We start from the raw sequence: 17,892 nt of genomic DNA on the forward strand, positions 1-17,892 counted from the left end.
CATGAAAAGTTAATCTAACAAGGGATGGTTTTCACACAACCTGACACTCCAGAAAAGCCATGGACTGGAATAGTGACATATACAGCTACGGGGCTACAGTGGTTTCAGACTGCACCTTTCTCAAACATGACAAGAAAACAGGCCTAAAGGAGAGGAGCCAAATATAAACATGACCAGAAAAAAAGACATAATGGGATGGAGCCAGATATTAATGTGTTTCTGACCTGTGCTGGACAGTACAAATGTCAAACTGATCTGCCTTTGGATTTCATGGAGATCTACTGTATAAAGGTGGATGGCCTTTTAAAAAAGTATGGAAAGAGCATGGTCGTAGAGAAAGACTGTCTGAAGCTTTCAATTTCCTTATTCAAGAGAAACACTAAAGGGCTATTTTGTTCTTAGAAATGCAGTGGTGTCCAGGCCAGTTCAAAGTACACCTTATAATCCAGAGGGCTTTTCAAAGGTTTCCTGTAACGATGATTTAACAAAGTTAAGCCATTCACTTCAGTCTCCCCAGGCTCACTTCAGGAGTTCTGGTCAAAGACTATGAGAAACCACTAAGGATTACCAAAACAACACAGTTCAAATGAATATGGTACAGTTCAACAAAATATGACACATAATATCTGTTTTGGGGAGCCAACCGAAGCCTGCTCCAGTGTTGTCTCCTCCACAGAGGAGTTATTCTACGAATGAACAACTTGAAGAACATTATTTTTAAAATACATAATAGCCGTTCCTCGAAAGTCCTACGAAAAAGTGAGAAACCCCTTTTCATCAAATGCTGATAAACTGGACTGCTGTGCCTGCTATCGGTAGGTGCAAGAATGTGAAAAACAGAGAACAGAGGCAGCTAACTACTCAGCTGTGCACATGCTGACTAAGGGAACTTGAATCGCTGATGTTTAAGCAACCAGACCAGAATACGCATGGTAGCAGTGACATGTTTAAATATGGGAAATTGCCCTTCTACTGGTTTCTAAAGCAGGATTATGTAATGCCGAATGTACACAGTCAACATGCACTAGGATGGAAAGGCTTTCAAAAATATACAGTTGAGAGGGACAGAAGCAGACACAGCGAGATCCCTATCTGGAGCAAAATAATCAATTCTAATATGAGAATTATGCCATCATTTAGAAAGACAAAAAACTTTAGAAGAAACCTCTGAGGACCAGTTATAAGTCTTCACCTACTACAGTGACATCCTCTCGGATGATGCTGTAGTGCAGTGTTATTTACTATTTTAACCATAGATTCGGCCACGAAACAGTGGGCTCAGAAGATACCACTTCACTGCATGACCATATATAAGCAAATCTAGTGGTCAACCTAACAAAAGAAGAAAAGGCAGCACAAGAAAGAGGAGTAATTCTAATGCTGTGAAAAAAAAATTGCTAGAAATCCAACAAAATAATGCAGTTTAAGTTTCTGCTTGAAAATTTACTCAAGTTCAGTGTTGAGGAATAGCAATTTATTATTTTTTATTTCATTTGCTAACATGGTAACCATCCAGCAAGATCCAACTGTCTTTTTTTTCAAGGATGACCCAGGAACTCTGCTTGGTTACCTGACAAAAGACACACAGCATGCAGATAAGGGAATCAAACCCAGGACAATGCTCATAAGCAGCTCATAGCCTTAATCTTCTGAACTAAACTGCCAGTACCTTGTCCTTATAGGCACTACCAATTACATAATTTCCTTATAAAGACAGAACTATAAATACAAGCTGAAAAATTCTCTGTCAGTCAAAACTGTAGCAAAACTGTATATCCACATTAAGCAGACATGTGCCCTTTAAAAGTTCATCAATAACAAAGACAACCCTACTTTTTTTGAATGCGCACAAGTTATCTAGGATTATTAGCTCTAGGCATTTTTCTACCACTCCTTTTCTCTGTCTTTCTCTCTCTGTCTCTAATTATGCTTCAAACAAAAGAACTGGAATGACAAAAAGGAACTTGAATTTCTGGCTGAAAACCACATAGTGAATGATTGATTTTAATATCAAACAGGTGTGCAGACGCCGTTCATTCATGCCCCATCATGACCACAATTTCTTTACGTTTTAAACCTTGTAAAAAATCCTTTTTCACTTTTCACTTAAAGGTAAACAACCCACATTTCTTTAGATACCCTCCAGCTAACTGATTCCCAATTTATCAACAGAGTTCTTTGAACTTGAAAGGATAAACAACGTGCTCAGCTACTGATGACTTTAAAAGAATCCTCAGCTTTCCTTAACCTTGCTTCAAGGTGCCTCACCCACATAATCCCTCAGCAGAGAAGGGAAAAAAAAGTATGCGCTTATTTATATCAAGGTCAGCCAACAGGAGGTGCTGCTCTATACATTTTACATCAGCAGCACTGACTAGTCAAAATCAATGTTGCTAACCAGTCAGAATCTAATAAGAAGTAATGTAATGCAAAAAAAAGACATGTTACACCTGTGAAAAACAAAGGGCAAAATAAATCTGCACGGTATAAGCTTTTCACGTCATTGAAAATTCTGGTGTGTTTGTGTTTCTATGTCTGTAAGGTACTTAAATATAGCAAAACAGATACCTATACACACCACATCTTAAATATAAACAAAAAGTATCTACATATTTTTTATTCAGACATGCGTGGAGAGGGTTTACTTAGGCCTTTTGCTCTCATGTGCAACACCTTTGTAAGAAATTTTCAATTCTTAATAATCCGATTAGAAAATTACATATACAAAATTTCCAGCAAGTACTTCCCTTGAGTCAGGTATCTTTAAAAAGCTGTTCTGCACAGTTCATCTTTATGTCAATATATATATATATATATATATACACACACATATATATATATATATATATATATACATATATATATATATATATATATATATAGATATATATATACATATATATATAGATATATATGCCATGCTGAAGTGAAAAACAAGGATTTAATTTATATTCCTGCCCTCCAAATGCTGCTTTTGCAGGAATACTACAGCTAAGGCAAACTACGTAAAACCTTTCATCTGTCCAGTCTGACAAAGTCAAAGAAAGTGTCAGATCAAGTAACCCTGTAAATAATTTTAGTAAAACACCCACCACATCAGTTTCTGAATAGAGCACATACAACGGGAAAAAGTACTTGGAAATCTTAGCTTAGGTGGGGGTGGTGTCCTGGGTTGACCTATGCTATAGTTGTAGAGTTTTTCCCACATTAGCATATAATAAAAAGAGGTCACCCTATAAAAGGCTGTGTGTCAAGCAAGGTTAGAAATGGCTTCACTTCCCAGAGTCAGTGTGATTTAAAGTTTAAATCCTCCCCACAAAGGACAGAGAAAATGTGATAATGTGCCAGTGCCTGTTTGCTTTAGGTCAGCAATCCAGAGCATGCCAGTTCTCTTCCACAAGACAGAATAACACTACAAATACGAACACATATTCAACATGACCTATTAAAATACATTTACAGTTTTACAGGTCAAACAATAGAATTGTCAACTTATTCTGAGTTGTAAGAATCACCACTGCTCTTCTGTTTCCCAGTCTTGTATTCATCTTTTCAAATTTAAAATGGTGTCCTATGTCGTCATGGTGTCTGCAGGTTGCAGGGATACAACAGCTGGCTGGTGAAGCACATCAACTGCTCCTGGGTCAAATCTCCCTTATGGAGCCAGTGACCTGGGCCCTTGCAAAAGGCCCAGCGGCTCAGAAAGTCTACATGTTCTGTGATGCATTTTACTGCTTATCCTGAATGCTTAAAAGGCTAGTTTAGAATGGTAATGAAGTATCCTGCAGCTATCTGGTTGTTACTGGGAAGACAACTAGTTGGGGAAACACAATTGGGTATGAGCTACTGCAAAGTATCAGTACTAGCTCTTCAAAGTAGTGTTCCGTTTATTGCTGCACATCGATGTCCTTAAACTACCACTAGAGCACCAAATGCATCAACTCGTGCACAATATTTTACAGCCACCACATTTGTCCCCGTATCATGCCACTTCAAATGTTAACTTTCTAACTGGCTCTGAAGCAGAGCTTTAGCAACACAGGCCAGCACACTCCCTGCTATCAATAATACAATCACTTAACAGTCTACAAACTGTTGTAATGTCTTTTTTTAAATGTAGCAACAAGTTATTATACATCAAATTAATAAATTGTTGCTATATTTAGAAAAAATGAACAGTTAAGAGTTTACAAGCTGTCATTGCTGCGAGTATTTTCATGATTGTGATCACAGTAATGACAGTTTGTAAACAGTCCACCAGTTCACAATCCTCATCAAGTTGGCTGTTGCCCCCCCCCAACCTTCCTATGACTCTGTTCTGTGGCACTAACGGATAAAATGAAGACTGCATCCCAAACAATTTGCATTTTCCTACTGACTCCTGGTTTTGGAAGTGCCAACTTGGGGGACAGGAGTGAACCATCAAGGTTGTCAGGCCCATCCTTGAAGCAAGGCTGCAGCAAGGTCTTGCTACTTTATGACATCAGTCAGAAGGCAAGTGCAACCCTGCAATGCACTGCAGCTGAGGCGAGCGCGTGCTGGACATTCAGGTCAATGGGATATAATGGGCTCTACCAGGCAGACGGATGGTCAAAGCACCAATGGCATAAAAAAAGTCATTGTGTCTTAATAAGGCCCTTTACAATGCCTGAATGTGGACTCATTTGACTAAACGCATATACAAATAGATTATACATCCAAACTCATACACAGGTGTATAAAAACCGGTACAGTAGTGAAGCTTTATCAAATGCAACGGCCATACATCATAGGTTCATAGGTAGGTACTAGGCTATTGGCCCTAGGGCCGATATAAGCCTAGCCAAAAAGGTACCCTGGCTTTCGCCACCCAAGAAAATTATTTTCCTGTCCTACTGTCGAGCAGAGCCACAGAGGTGATCCCCGGGGTGAATTTCCTAATTCCCATCTAATCATCAAGATTTTGCTTGAAGAGTGCTAATGAGGAGCTTTGTTTGATATAGACAGGTAGTTTGTTCCAGGGTATGGGAAGTCTCTGGGACAGGAATCTGTCCCTCCAGCATGTTCTGTTTACTGTAGTGACAAGGTTTATGTCCCTAGAGCATGTAGTTCAGAGGGACCTAAACAGCATCAATAACTTTTAAACTTTTCCTCTTTCAATGATTTATAACTCTGTCCCTTTTTCACTCAGTGACCCCCTAAAAGAGCCATAAATCTACTTTTACCCTTTATTTAAGATTTTGCTAAAACTACATTTCCTGTACTAGTTTAAGAATAAAGTAACCATATAAGTCAAGAAGACCGAAGAACAGGGAGCGGTACAGCAGTGCTCCTGGACATTGACACCCATGCAGTCACACATACAAGATGTCTTCTGAATCCAAGTTTCAAGCCTGGGACAATCTGACATCCATAATGCCATTATGCTGACAAAGGGCCCTGACTGCAGCACAGGGGACGTGGGTTGATTAGCAGATCTGGTCAGCAGAGGGGATGGGAGAGTGGTAATAAGCAGCATTTTACTAGATCAGCTATGCTGGGGGGTGGGAGGTGGGGCAAAGGCTATCACCTATTGTAGAGATCAGAGGCTTTAGTCATACTTTTAAATACAGGGAAACATTGTGGCCGTTCATCTGTGGACATATAACTGCCCAAGAATGATAGTTCTCTTTAGCCCAACTCTAGCCTTAGAAGGAAATATGGCTTTGACTAGTCGGGGGGGGGGGGGGGTCCTGTGGATAAGGAGTGTTTTGATAGTGTAGGCAGGAAAGTTAAAACTACTATTAATGCATCGCTAGGAAAGGGGTTTGGTGGTCTGAGCAGTAAAGGGAAAAAAAAAAAACTATCATGGCAGCACCCTATTAAGGAGGGGTGGGGAGATCATAAGTTCTGCACGAAATTAAGTTAAACAAGGTAGTCCATATTGTAAAAAACAAACACGTTCTTTCCTCTCATTTTCTAAACAGTTATCTATGCTTCAGAGTTGACCAACTAATAAAGAACTATTATTTCCAACTAGCAGACATAAGTTCCCACAAAAATGTCATCAATATTATCTAGGTGAAAAAAAGAGTTAAAGAAAACTCTTTAATGTATTAATTTTGCCTCTAGTAGTATCCCCCACCTCGATCTTCTTGTGAAAACGGTAAGTTAACACCTTTAGGTTCATGAATAACGACAGTGTGCATTTTTGAAGCAGTACTCACTGTGTATGGGAAAGGAGTTGAATAACAGGATGCAATACAGATATAAACTCAGGCCAACTTCAATGTTTGCAGTGATTTCACAGGTATGCCTGGAAATGGAAAAAAAAAAATTGGTAGCTTCCATTTTTCCTTTCACGATCTGCTGTCGCTTAACAAATCTCCAAGGAAAACGACTCCTGGAAGGCCAGTACTTGTTGCAGTCATAAGAGTGGTACACACATACACAATGCGACTGCAGAGCTAGTTATACTGTGAATCAGACAGGCACAACAGGATGACATAGCAGAGTCCACTTAAATTAGAAAAATGCAGCACTGCGCTCAAGCATACGCACACATAAAACGGGCCTGGATTCTGCCTTTCTGGTGCTTAAGCAACCTCACTTGCTGCGCATCGATCAACAAACATTTTAGACACTGCACTTGAAATACTGTGTATCTAAAGAAAAGACACAAATAGCTCACTGAAATAATGAGGCGGTGGAAATATCCAGGACTAGTAAGAATTAAGAAAGGCAAGCTAAGCAATGGTCTCCTAAACATAAGTGTTCTTCACTGTTCTGTCCTACTGATCGAGTTCCAACATGTTGTGCATAAAATGTTTCTAAGTTTATGGGGAAAAACTGATTTAAAAGCTTGGTTTGTTTGTTTGTGTCTTTCGGCTTTTCCCGGTTAGGGGTCGCCACAGCGGAACTCCGGTCCGCTAATGATTGGCAGTTGATTTTTACGTACCGGCTTTCCAGGCCTGACGCACAACCTTCAATGAAGGTACGCCCATTCACGCATGTCTCCACGCAGAAGACGCTCTAGCTGAGAATCGAACTGGACAGCGTCTTACTGTGAGGCGACAACGCTACCGCAGCACCACCACCGTGGTTGGCCAAAATAAATGCAGACTGCTACAGATTATGGCAATAACTAAGGGACTCACCCTGCCGACCCTACTGCCATGTCATATGCAGAGGTATTTTTGGAACTTTGATTTTGTGATTCCTCAATTCACATGTACTCCAAAGCATGTAATATGACCATGCTTTAAGCAAACGTTCTTTCAAAGATATATTCCTGAATGACAAAATCAATTCACAGATGTCATAACTGACACCCTAAAAACAAAACATAAGGGAATTTCACAAACACACAGCTGTCACCATTAAAGGAAAACAAGGCTCCCAAAGCACTATCAAATAACGGACAATCGTCACTTTGGTCCGAACAAAAGAATTTCCTTTGCTGGTCCCAACAGGTGAGATCACCCCCCCCCCCCCCACGCACACACACACACACACACACACACACACATACATTTTATCAGGTAGTTAAGTATAACAGAGTGGATTTAAAGTAGCATCTTTCTAAGAGCTCACCATATACATAATGCAAACCTCCCTAACTACACATATCAAACTCCAAGCAAGTTACTGACCACGTAAAAGTTCCTGCGCTCACCCCATCAATACAGGCACTTGGGCCTAGTAGGTCTTCATTGGTCAACAGAGACTAGAAGATGCAAAAAATATTCCAGGTCACACAAATTCCAATTCCTACAACATCTTTTCATGTCCTATTACAGTGACAGCCATATAAGACAAGCGACATTTCACTGCATTATTTTTATGACTACTTTTTTCTGCAAACACATAACCTTACTCTCATAAATATTCTGCATGCCACTCTATTTGCTAATGCCTACCATGCTCCCTGACATCAGCTATAACAATCAAATTACATTCACCTGCCTTACTTCAATTATCTACTTCTTTTATTTCCCTATTAGATAATGTTTGCTTCCATTCCCTGCATGTAAAATGCTACATTCTGTCTTAGTTTTAATCCATGATTATTCCCCAGTTTTAATCCCTGTCTAGGACATCCACTGTGCTGCACTCCATCAGGACAGTATCCTATGAGTATTTACTAGTTACACTTTCCTTGCTCAAGTACTTTAAGAACCCAGTTTAATATCACCCCCATGGCACATCCATTAGCTGCCTTTTCCTTAACAGGTAAATTCCTGTTCACAGCCTTAGATTATATTCACTAGTGCTTCAATATTCAATCAGCCTAAACCTTCTAGTTCACAAATGTCCTTCAAACCTGCTATCTAAAACTGCAGGTTCCTCAGCTTCTGGTTTTATTAGGATGACATCCACATTGTAACTAAAGAGGCCTTAATCCATATTGCAGAGAAGCAAAGAATCAGGATGAAACAACACAGGAAAAAGGCTGGTTACAATCTCTGCTTGATATCTCTGGCATCCAGGGGGGTTACAGGCCAAGTTGAGACTGCAAATTCTCCCTATGTCTGCATTGGTTTTGGCAGCAGAGTGGGGAGAACAGCACAGTGGTGTAGTGGGTAGTGTTGTCACCTCACAGCAAGAGGTTCCCCAGTTTGATTATTGGGTGGGGTGCCTTCTTTGTGGAGTTTGCATGTCCTCCCTGTGTTTGTGTGGGTTCTCACCCAGTTCTCCGGTTTCCTCCCACGTTACAAAGGCATGCATCTGAAGCATTTCTCCCCAGGCCTCCGCTGAAAATTAGTTTTGTTCCAAGTCGGACTTTCCCGGTAAACAAATGTTAAATAAATAAACATTCCAAAGAGATGTAGTAGGTGGACTGGACACTGTAAATTGGCCATAGGTGTGAGTGTTTGTGTGTGTTTGTGGTGGTCACTGCAGGGCTAGCCACCTGGTGGTGTAAACCTTGGCTCTAGATGATTGTTACTGCTGATGTGACACCCCGTCCCCATGTGGAAAAATGGGAAAAAGGGGTTGTGGGTGGATGGATTCAGCTTTCCTGCCACTTTTATGATGCATTAATTATTGCCCCCCGTGACCTGGATTGTGGCTGAAAACAGTAACAGATAGATCAGTCAGTTACTAGAGTTAATAAATTAGATTGATTCCCCTCTGGACAAATACTCTTATCAATGATACTTGCACAAAGTCTTCCAGTAATAAGTTAACTGAACTGCTCTCAAGGTTAAAAACTTAACTCAGATATTACGATCTAAAACCTCACTCTGCAATTCCAAACAGGAAACCCCAGTTAATAAGATATGAATTTTAAGACACTCCTGACTTTATTAAGAAAGACTGGACCATGAAATATATTTAAAAATATCTGTTATCATTATTAGTTGCATTACTATTATTTTTTTTTTGGCAATACAGCAGCCTGTCTGGCATTTTTGTAACAAGCTGTTGGGGGGAGGGCATTCTAGTTAATAAACGGGATTATCATTAGTCTCCAGCACCTGAACCTGAGTTGTATGTGCTTACTGCAACAGACCTGTGGCTTTCATACACACACATTATATATACATATATATATATATATATATATATATATATATATATATATATATATATATATATACATATATAAAATATATATAAATACATTTATCCTAAAAAGGCTTGCTTGATTAGATTTTTTTAATTTTAAGTACATCATTTCAGGGTTTCAGGTTTTTTTTTCAGTGCTGAAAAGATATATGATCCACAAACATACGGTGACCAGGTTTGAGAGATCTACATTTTGAGGAGTAGAGGGACTATATTTTGGAAGTTGGTGGACAATTTCAAGAATCCCTACAGTACAATAAGAAACAAGAAAACAGCAAGAAACCAGTTAAGTATTAAATTATTAACTTTAAGACACTCCCCATGTCCCTAGAGATGACTAGAAGTTACTGGAAAAGACAGCCTCTTGTCTCCAGCTTCTGCTCTCCACTAATAGTTTGATTTCACATGATCTATGACTTCCATCCTGTTGCCTACATCTTCACTTTCATATGTTCATAGGTTGGTACTAGGACATCGGCCCTAGGGCCTATGCAAGCCTAGCCATAACAATTCCCTGGATATTTCTTCCCACAATATTTACTTCTCCGAACACCTGTCTAGCAGGGCGACTGACATGATCCCCGGGGTGAATTTCCCATCTCCCATCCAATCTTTCCTTTCCTTCCTAAACATTTACCTGTCCTCTCGATACATTATGCTCCATACTGGTAGCGTCTTACCCTCTCTTATCCCTGCTCCCCTTTCTTCTCAACTGAAACTGGAAAGCACTCTGAATAGAATTCAAAGAGCTGTCATACAATCATTATATCAATTACTGAATCCATTATGTGTTCAACCTCCATTTAATCCAGGTATATATGGTATAATTAAGTTTTCTAGCTCTGTTCTAACCTGCAGTCTTTGAACTTAAACACTATCCAAAAGAAAATGAGGTTAGTAGTGCATTAAGAAAGTGATGTTTGTCTGTTTGTTTCAATCTCTATTAACTTTTTTTAAAATACCAATATTTTATAGCTGTGAGATTTTATGTCTTACCCATTTGTACTTGTTTTCTTATTAAATAAGTCTTTTGTTTATATATGTATGCTTGTAACTGTCTAATAACTTGGGTAAGGCTTAAAGGTACCTTTGGATAAGCCTGCACACCTTGGTAACAAATCCATATAAATAAATCCAAGTTACACTAGAACCTCTTGTAGTCTTCTAACATATTCCGCATTCATCAATCTTGTCAAGATCTTTGTTTAATCATTTATTCCAAATTTGTTTATCTTTAGGCATCCAGTGCCAAATTTTCTCCCTCCCTTCAGACATAGCCCAGAAAAGGTCAAAAGGTGACAAATTCTTGTCCACTACTTAATATGCATAATTTGTCTGTAACTATTCCTTTGGGAATCTTTCCCTTTATTTAACTGACTATGGTTAAAATACAGCTGTGTCCTGCCCCAAACATAATGTTACAGAATCTAGACCCTGGAATGAACCACGAATATCTCAGGGAAGGTAGCTCTCTTAAGACATTTTAGAATTGCTCTAATCAAATCCCTCACTCTTCATGCTAAACATCGCTGCCTTCAAATATCTGCTATAATCTGTTACCTTACATGAATTAAAATTAATCTAATTTCTGTGTGTTTTTTGTAAAGTAATATGTGCGTTACTTTATATGTTACTCAATATTACAGCATCTCATGTCACTGTGTGTTTAGTAAATAAATACGTTTTTATACATAACTATATCACACTTTCTCTTACACCACTTCCGGCAATGACAATGGCTAAAATAGGTCCTTTATGGATCAATCCACCTGTTCGATAATAAAAATACAAACATAATCAATCAATCAATCAATCAATTATTGAGCAATATAAGAATGCTACTGTACTGGTTGTGGAGGCTTCTACAAGGCCACGATAATTGATTCTGTAGCTACCAGCTCCCCTTTTTTAACGGTATCCCCGTTGCCTAGTCTGTCTAAGAAAACTGCAATAACCTACCAAAAGATATATGAGACAGATTGTGTCACACATACAACATTGTTTGCCCATTCAAATTCTCCTGTTACAAACTGCAATACAATACAGAAAACACACAGTAGAGGAAAAATACTTAATTTTTCTTTTACATACTCTGTTTCCAGTCAGACTTGTGTCTTTCCCTTTCCTTCTGCATTGAAGTCCTGCCCATTTGCTTGTTCTTCGAAGAGAGACATTACTCCAGTGTGACATCCTGTCTACTATTTCAGGGCCTTTGCTCAGCAGCTCAGAAACATTACACAAATTGAGAAAGTGTGTAGCTATTCAAGTCACTAACCTCATCCCTAAATATACTCACGGCTCTGTGCATGTTTACAAATGCATACATCAGCCTGTCTTTGCTGACACCAATAACCATCATCTACACGATGTCAAGCCAACATGGGATCCAATCCCAAATTATATAAAAAACTTTAATGGCAGTTCATAACAAAATACAATGAAAACATACAAAGAACAGAATGGATTTTCTAGTATTACTCTCAACTTTTTAAATATTTTTAAAACACTATAAAAAAACTTACACTAAATGCTCATCTGACACAAAATGATAAAATACTATGGCTTGTTCATGACCCTCTAACTTGTACCCATCACTTACTCAAAAAGAATCAGTTCCATTCCATTTAGAGTTTGTATTATGTCACTCACAATGCAGTCATTAGCTCTTTTCAACCAGAAGAGTCCATGCAAATGATCCACTGTTGTCCCCCAACAAAATAAGCTTTTTTTTGAGGGAGGAGTAGCCTAAAATATGTATCCATGGTCACTGTAACTGTCCCACATTAAAGAAAGGAAAGCTACAGACTAAACTTGTATCAGTAACATCACCATAGAGTTCACTCACCAAGTGTAAAACATCAATATTTTGAGATCTCAGATAACTTTATGTTATTTCCTACCACAGATTTCTAATAAATAAGAGTTTATGTGGATGATAACTGCTGAAAAGCTTCTAAAGATACTGAAAAATTGTGTAACTGCTATTAGCCTACAGAGAGTAAAATGTAGTACAATCTTCAGTTCTTTACAGGTAAAAAAGAAATACAATGTCAGATAATCTAGCAAGCAGTAATGCCTCTTTTTTAACATTCTCTTAATTCTTCCCGATGACTAGCTCCTGCTAAGGGATAGCTAGAGGCAGAATGTTGTGCACTCCCATTTCGAGCCACAGCAGACATTCTTCAACTGAAAATTAAAGATCAATTTGTGAAGAAAAACAACATTCTCAGTCCAGCAACTAACTTTACGTTTAGGAAGTCCTGCTCGTCTGTACAAGACAGTTAAAGCTGATTAAAATCACCCTTCCCCAGTCAGAGCTAACTTAACCTTCAGCCCCTGAAATATATATATATATATGCACACACATACATATAAATATATATACACACGTGTGTTTATTTATACATGTATATATATATATATATATATATATATATATATATATATATATATATATAAATATATACACGCACTCACAAACACACATAAAATTTACAGCACTTTAGATCTGCAACACACAATTCAATAAATGCATTAGCCAACTTATAATAGTCAAAATGAGGTAAATGGACACAAATACACAAACACCCACACACCCACCTCCCTCCAGATCACAATTTACATTTTGATGGGATCCGTAACAGCAGTATGCTGTGTTTTGCAAGGCTGGATTGCTGCTGTAATGCACTAGAGTTCATTACTCATAAACTGTCTTCCACAAACAAAACTTTCAGTGACTATTACCCCATTGTTAACAGACTAGTAAGTAAACAGCCAACAAAATATATTTATTCACAGATCTATAATCTTCTTAAAGCTACAACTGGTCATGGGGGTGAGTACCTTTGTCAAAAAAAGTGCAAAATAACGTTTTTTATTCTCCATATTTACTTTGCAGCAATGAGAAATGTTTACAGCTTGCGAACACTGACTGCATTTCATATTTTAAAACATAACAAACTGGCTGCAAAGGGTGTAAGAAGCGGTAATATGTTACAATCAAGAAGTCTGCCATGATGTTTTCAACCCTTAAAAGAAGGATATGTGCACTAGTACAAATGGAAAAAGAATGCCACTGAAGTTTTATGAAATGAAAGAGATAAGCATTTCTGGCCACTCAGGATAGGGTGAATAATATATGTAAAATTGCAACACAAATAAAACTAAAATATACAATTTCAAATATTAAATACAAACAGGATAATGAAAAAAATGTCTGCACATGTTTGGGTATGTATTCTGTCACACTAAAGCATTTTAAACTGAAACAAATCATTCTGTCCAAGGATGCCAACTATTTATAAAAGACATAGGAGTACAAAACTAAGGCTATGCCTCTCAATAAAGCACTGTACTGAGAAGTAGGGAATACAATTTTGTACCTCATTTTATGTTACTCTGCTATCACAAGTAAGCAATTATCATTCTGACTTACATAAAAAACTGTGCTGCAGTAAAAAATATATAAACTATATACAAAATATAGTTTACGTATACACACACACACACATATATATATATATATATATATATATATATATATATATATATACGCGCACGCATATACACATACATACACGGACACATACATTTAACATGGAACACTACTTCTACTAACGTTTAAAAAAATCACCAAAATTCGGATCATTTACTAACAACTTCAGTTAGGAAGAAATCGGAAGCTTTCACACAGTGTGCTTAAATGTTATTTTGATGAATTAATATGATTCAATATTATTTGCTATGAAAAATCTTAAAGAAGAATGCATGAAAGACATTTTCCACTGCAGAATATTATGGACATGGGAAGAAATAGGAAATTAGGAAGCACTCACACAGCATACTTCAATACTATTTTTAATGCTTGAAGTGTTATGTTAAAGAATTAATACGATTTAATATTATCTGCCATGGCTATTTGGTAAAAAAGTCATAACGGAGAATACAGGACAGACACTTCCAATGTACAACATTACGGACATGGATTTTTGTTAATATTCAAAATGGGAACCAGTCCTTAAAATGAGTTGAGAGGTGTGCGTGGGAAGTGCAATGGAAGTGATTATTAAATCGCAACATGTGTTATTTTGCAATGGTTAAAACAAAGGAAGTGGTCAGGAACTCCTAACATCAATGCAAATTAAAAGTAACTTACGATAAGGAAACCCCACGGTAAGTTTTAGACAACAGAGACTGAAGGAAAAACCTTGGCCTCCACACAATGCCTGCGTTTCACAGCGCAGTGCAAATCGCTCCCATCCCCCTGTCACCGAGGATCGAGACACACAGTTCCTCAATGAATGCCCTCCCCCCCCATTCTTCAGTCACTACAAAAATGCACATTTTGCGCACCATTAGCTGGGGACAGACAAGCCATTAACAACACACCCACCTCCATTTACCTGAGATAATGTGCCCTCATTAAAACAAACACTCCCACAAAGTCAAACTACCCTGGGGCTTCCGTGTCTGTGTCGGCTGAGGTCTAACTCCTCTTATTTTTTTTTAAGTTAGGACAAAAAGGGGGACACCACTTCTTCTAAGCACTAGCAAATACTGCAAAAGTAACTGAAAACTATTCGCAATAAAGCAGGCATCCTTTCCAGATGCAGAATGTCCACACAGCTTACAAACCAGTGACAGTAACACGATCACAAATTGCCCCGACTGACGGTGCTTACTGCAAACGTATCCTGCACTCAACCTACATACACAATAAACAAAAAATATACAGATCTGAAGAAGACAGTACACGTGGAATTTCATAGTACGCTCAGAACATACGTATTGTATACAATCGCAGTGCTTGGGCAATACTGTCTCACTCTAATAACATGGCTGTAATGCATGAACTATGACTCACTATAACCCCAAATAAACCTATTTGCAACATAACAGCTCCAGGAAAATAGGGGGCGTCTATCTACATGGAACACCGATCAGCAGAAAGTCTGGGACATCTAGGACAGCTGCTGTTTGTCAGCACTGCTGGCAGCACCTTGCAAATGCAGAAAGCTCCGGCATCCACCTCCTAGCTACTACCTTCCTGGTTACCTGAGCATAGCAATAAGAGAGTGCCTCAGCTAACTGCTAAATCTTTGGGTCAGTATTATATTAAGGCCTTCCAGTTTTACACACAAATGTATAAACCGAAGCGTGTAACTGGTTACTCATCCACTTTCAATGAAAGATGGTTATTAGTTTGAGCAAAGCTTGCCGTTTGTGACAAACTTTCAAAAGTGACATTGAAAGTAATAGCCAAGTATCGGTCTTTACTCACCTTTGGGGCTTTCCTCTTGTACTTGTTGGCATAGTCGAACTTCTCCTTCATCTCCTCCAGCCGCACCTCAAGGGTCGCCTTCTCCTCCCCATCATAATCGGGGTTCAGTAACACATAGCACCGCCAGTTAGCCGAGTCGAAGCCCCAGTGACACGTCCGATTCTCCGGTGAGCGGTGTAAATGTGAAACGAACTTGTGCGGTGGGTAGAGTAGCCTGCAGTCCAAACACTGTATGCAGGCAGCGGCCGGAGACGTGTACAATTCCGGTATGAAGAGGCCCCGGCCCCGACCGAAGCATTCGTGATAAACACGGAAACTAAGTTCTGTAACTTCTAACTCCAAAGGTGGCGGGGCTGCCCCAATCCCGCTGCTAGCGGCCAGCAACAGTTCTTTCTTGCAGCGAGGTGGGTAGCTGCCACCCCCGAGCAGCGCGTTGCAGAGCCGCTCGGCGTCTGTCCGGGTGATGAGGCCGCATGAGGGGGCAGAGAAGGGCAGGATGCCCATCACCTTCAGAATTTCCAGCTGCTCCGCCGTGCACCGTGAGCAGTAGACATGCAGCTCGTCGCACACGCCGTTGATCTGCTGGAGCGAGAAATCGCGCAACACCGAGTTGAGGATCTGCGGCAGGCACAGCCGTTTCTCACCACCCACGGCAAAGCAGGATATAGTCTCACCTTCCAGCACGGTTTCACAGCGCTCCGTGGAGCGATCGGACGGTATAAACAAAGGTCCACCGGGAAGCACCGGAGGTGGTGGGGGCTGCAGTGGCACTGCAGGTAATACGGGAGGGTCCACGGTCAGTTCCTTGCCCCCCGCCGCTTCCTTCTTGTACAACATGCCTTGAGCCCATCGCGCCGGACCCCCCAGCGAGTTCATTGAGCTCAGGTGGAACTGCTTTAGGGTCTGTTGCAACCCCGGGTGGGGGTGGAAGCGACTCACAGTCTCCATTCTTAATTTGGGGGATCACACACTGTCCTTCTCCCCCTCCACAATATATATATATTCAGAATCCGTTTTCTTTTCCAAAGTCACAGAAAGATCCACATAAATATTCACTACCCAAATAAACCAAAAAAAAACAAGCCAATTTCTCCAAAAGTTGTGCCAAAAAGTCCGCAATCAATCCCAAAAAAACTGTAAATATCAAACTAGATCCTCGACCTTTTACAAGTTCTCCGAATATATATCTCCCTTAAAAAGGAGTCCTCCTCCTGGAGTATTGAATCTAAAGAGAAACGATTCCTTCCACCCGTCTTCTGTTCATAGTCCGCAGCTCTGTACTTGGTGCTAAGAAGTGACTGCACCTCCTTGTTTTTTTTCTCTCTCTGTGTCTGTACGCCAGTCTTTTTCTTTTTGATGTGGACTATCCTCCTTCACTGTTAGCAAGCCTTGTCCTCAGTGACACTGGCCCTCTGTGTGAGTCGAGGTGTTCTGGTGCTCATTTTTTGTGGCAAACAGACTAGTACGAAGTGCGGTATTGCTGGCTTGCCTTTGCAGTGCTGAGTGCCGGAGTGCTGAGCTCATGCAAAGCTCTGATCTCTCTCGCTCGCCCTCTCTCTCTCTCTCTTTCTCGCTCGCTCTGTTTGTTGGTGTCTGCCTAAGTCATTGAATCCCAGCCAAGAATGTGTCTGACTCCCCAGGCTGGCTCTTCCACCAACCGCACTCCCCACCCCCTCTCAAGGGCTCAGCTCTGCAAAGGCAAGCAGAAATAAGGAGGAAGGAAGGAGGAAAAAAACTCAAAGACAATAAAGCATCGGTTTCTCAGACGAGCAGCATGCAAATGAGCTGAGGAAGGGTGGAGATCTCATTTGTTTGCAATCTTTTTTTGTTGTTAAAACTATTATAATTTAAGTCATATAGTAAGTGATACTTAAATAACACGAAAGCAATCTATCCAGTTAAACTGTGCGTTGGTATAACCAAAGGGTGTAAGATAAAAGAAAACTTTAACTAATCAAGCAGAACTTTACTAACATGACCACAAAGGCGGTACAAATGTATAATGTGCTGCAGCATCCAAGGTAAACTGGCACAATTGTAAATGGGAAAAATGATAGTTAAGTGTTGTAACAAATCTTGCTAAG

General features: G+C 39.6%; 1 protein-coding gene across 2 annotated transcripts in view; it reads right to left on the bottom strand.

Moving 5' to 3' along the window:
• Positions 1-17,384, bottom strand: part of SKI (SKI proto-oncogene) — a 290,736-nt gene extending 273,352 nt beyond the window's left edge. For both annotated transcript variants that reach the window (XM_044063006.1, XM_044063005.1), the window contains exon 1: positions 15,809-17,384. In XM_044063006.1, coding sequence (XP_043918941.1) covers positions 15,809-16,756 — 948 coding nt within the window. In that variant the 5' untranslated portion in view covers positions 16,757-17,384. The remainder of the gene's footprint in view (positions 1-15,808) is intronic.
• Positions 17,385-17,892: the final 508 nt, after the last annotated feature.

The sequence above is a fragment of the Protopterus annectens genome, chromosome 2.part1, assembly GCF_019279795.1.
Source record: "Protopterus annectens isolate FY-2018-M chromosome 2.part1, PAN1.0, whole genome shotgun sequence".
NCBI lineage: Eukaryota > Metazoa > Chordata > Ceratodontiformes > Protopteridae > Protopterus > Protopterus annectens.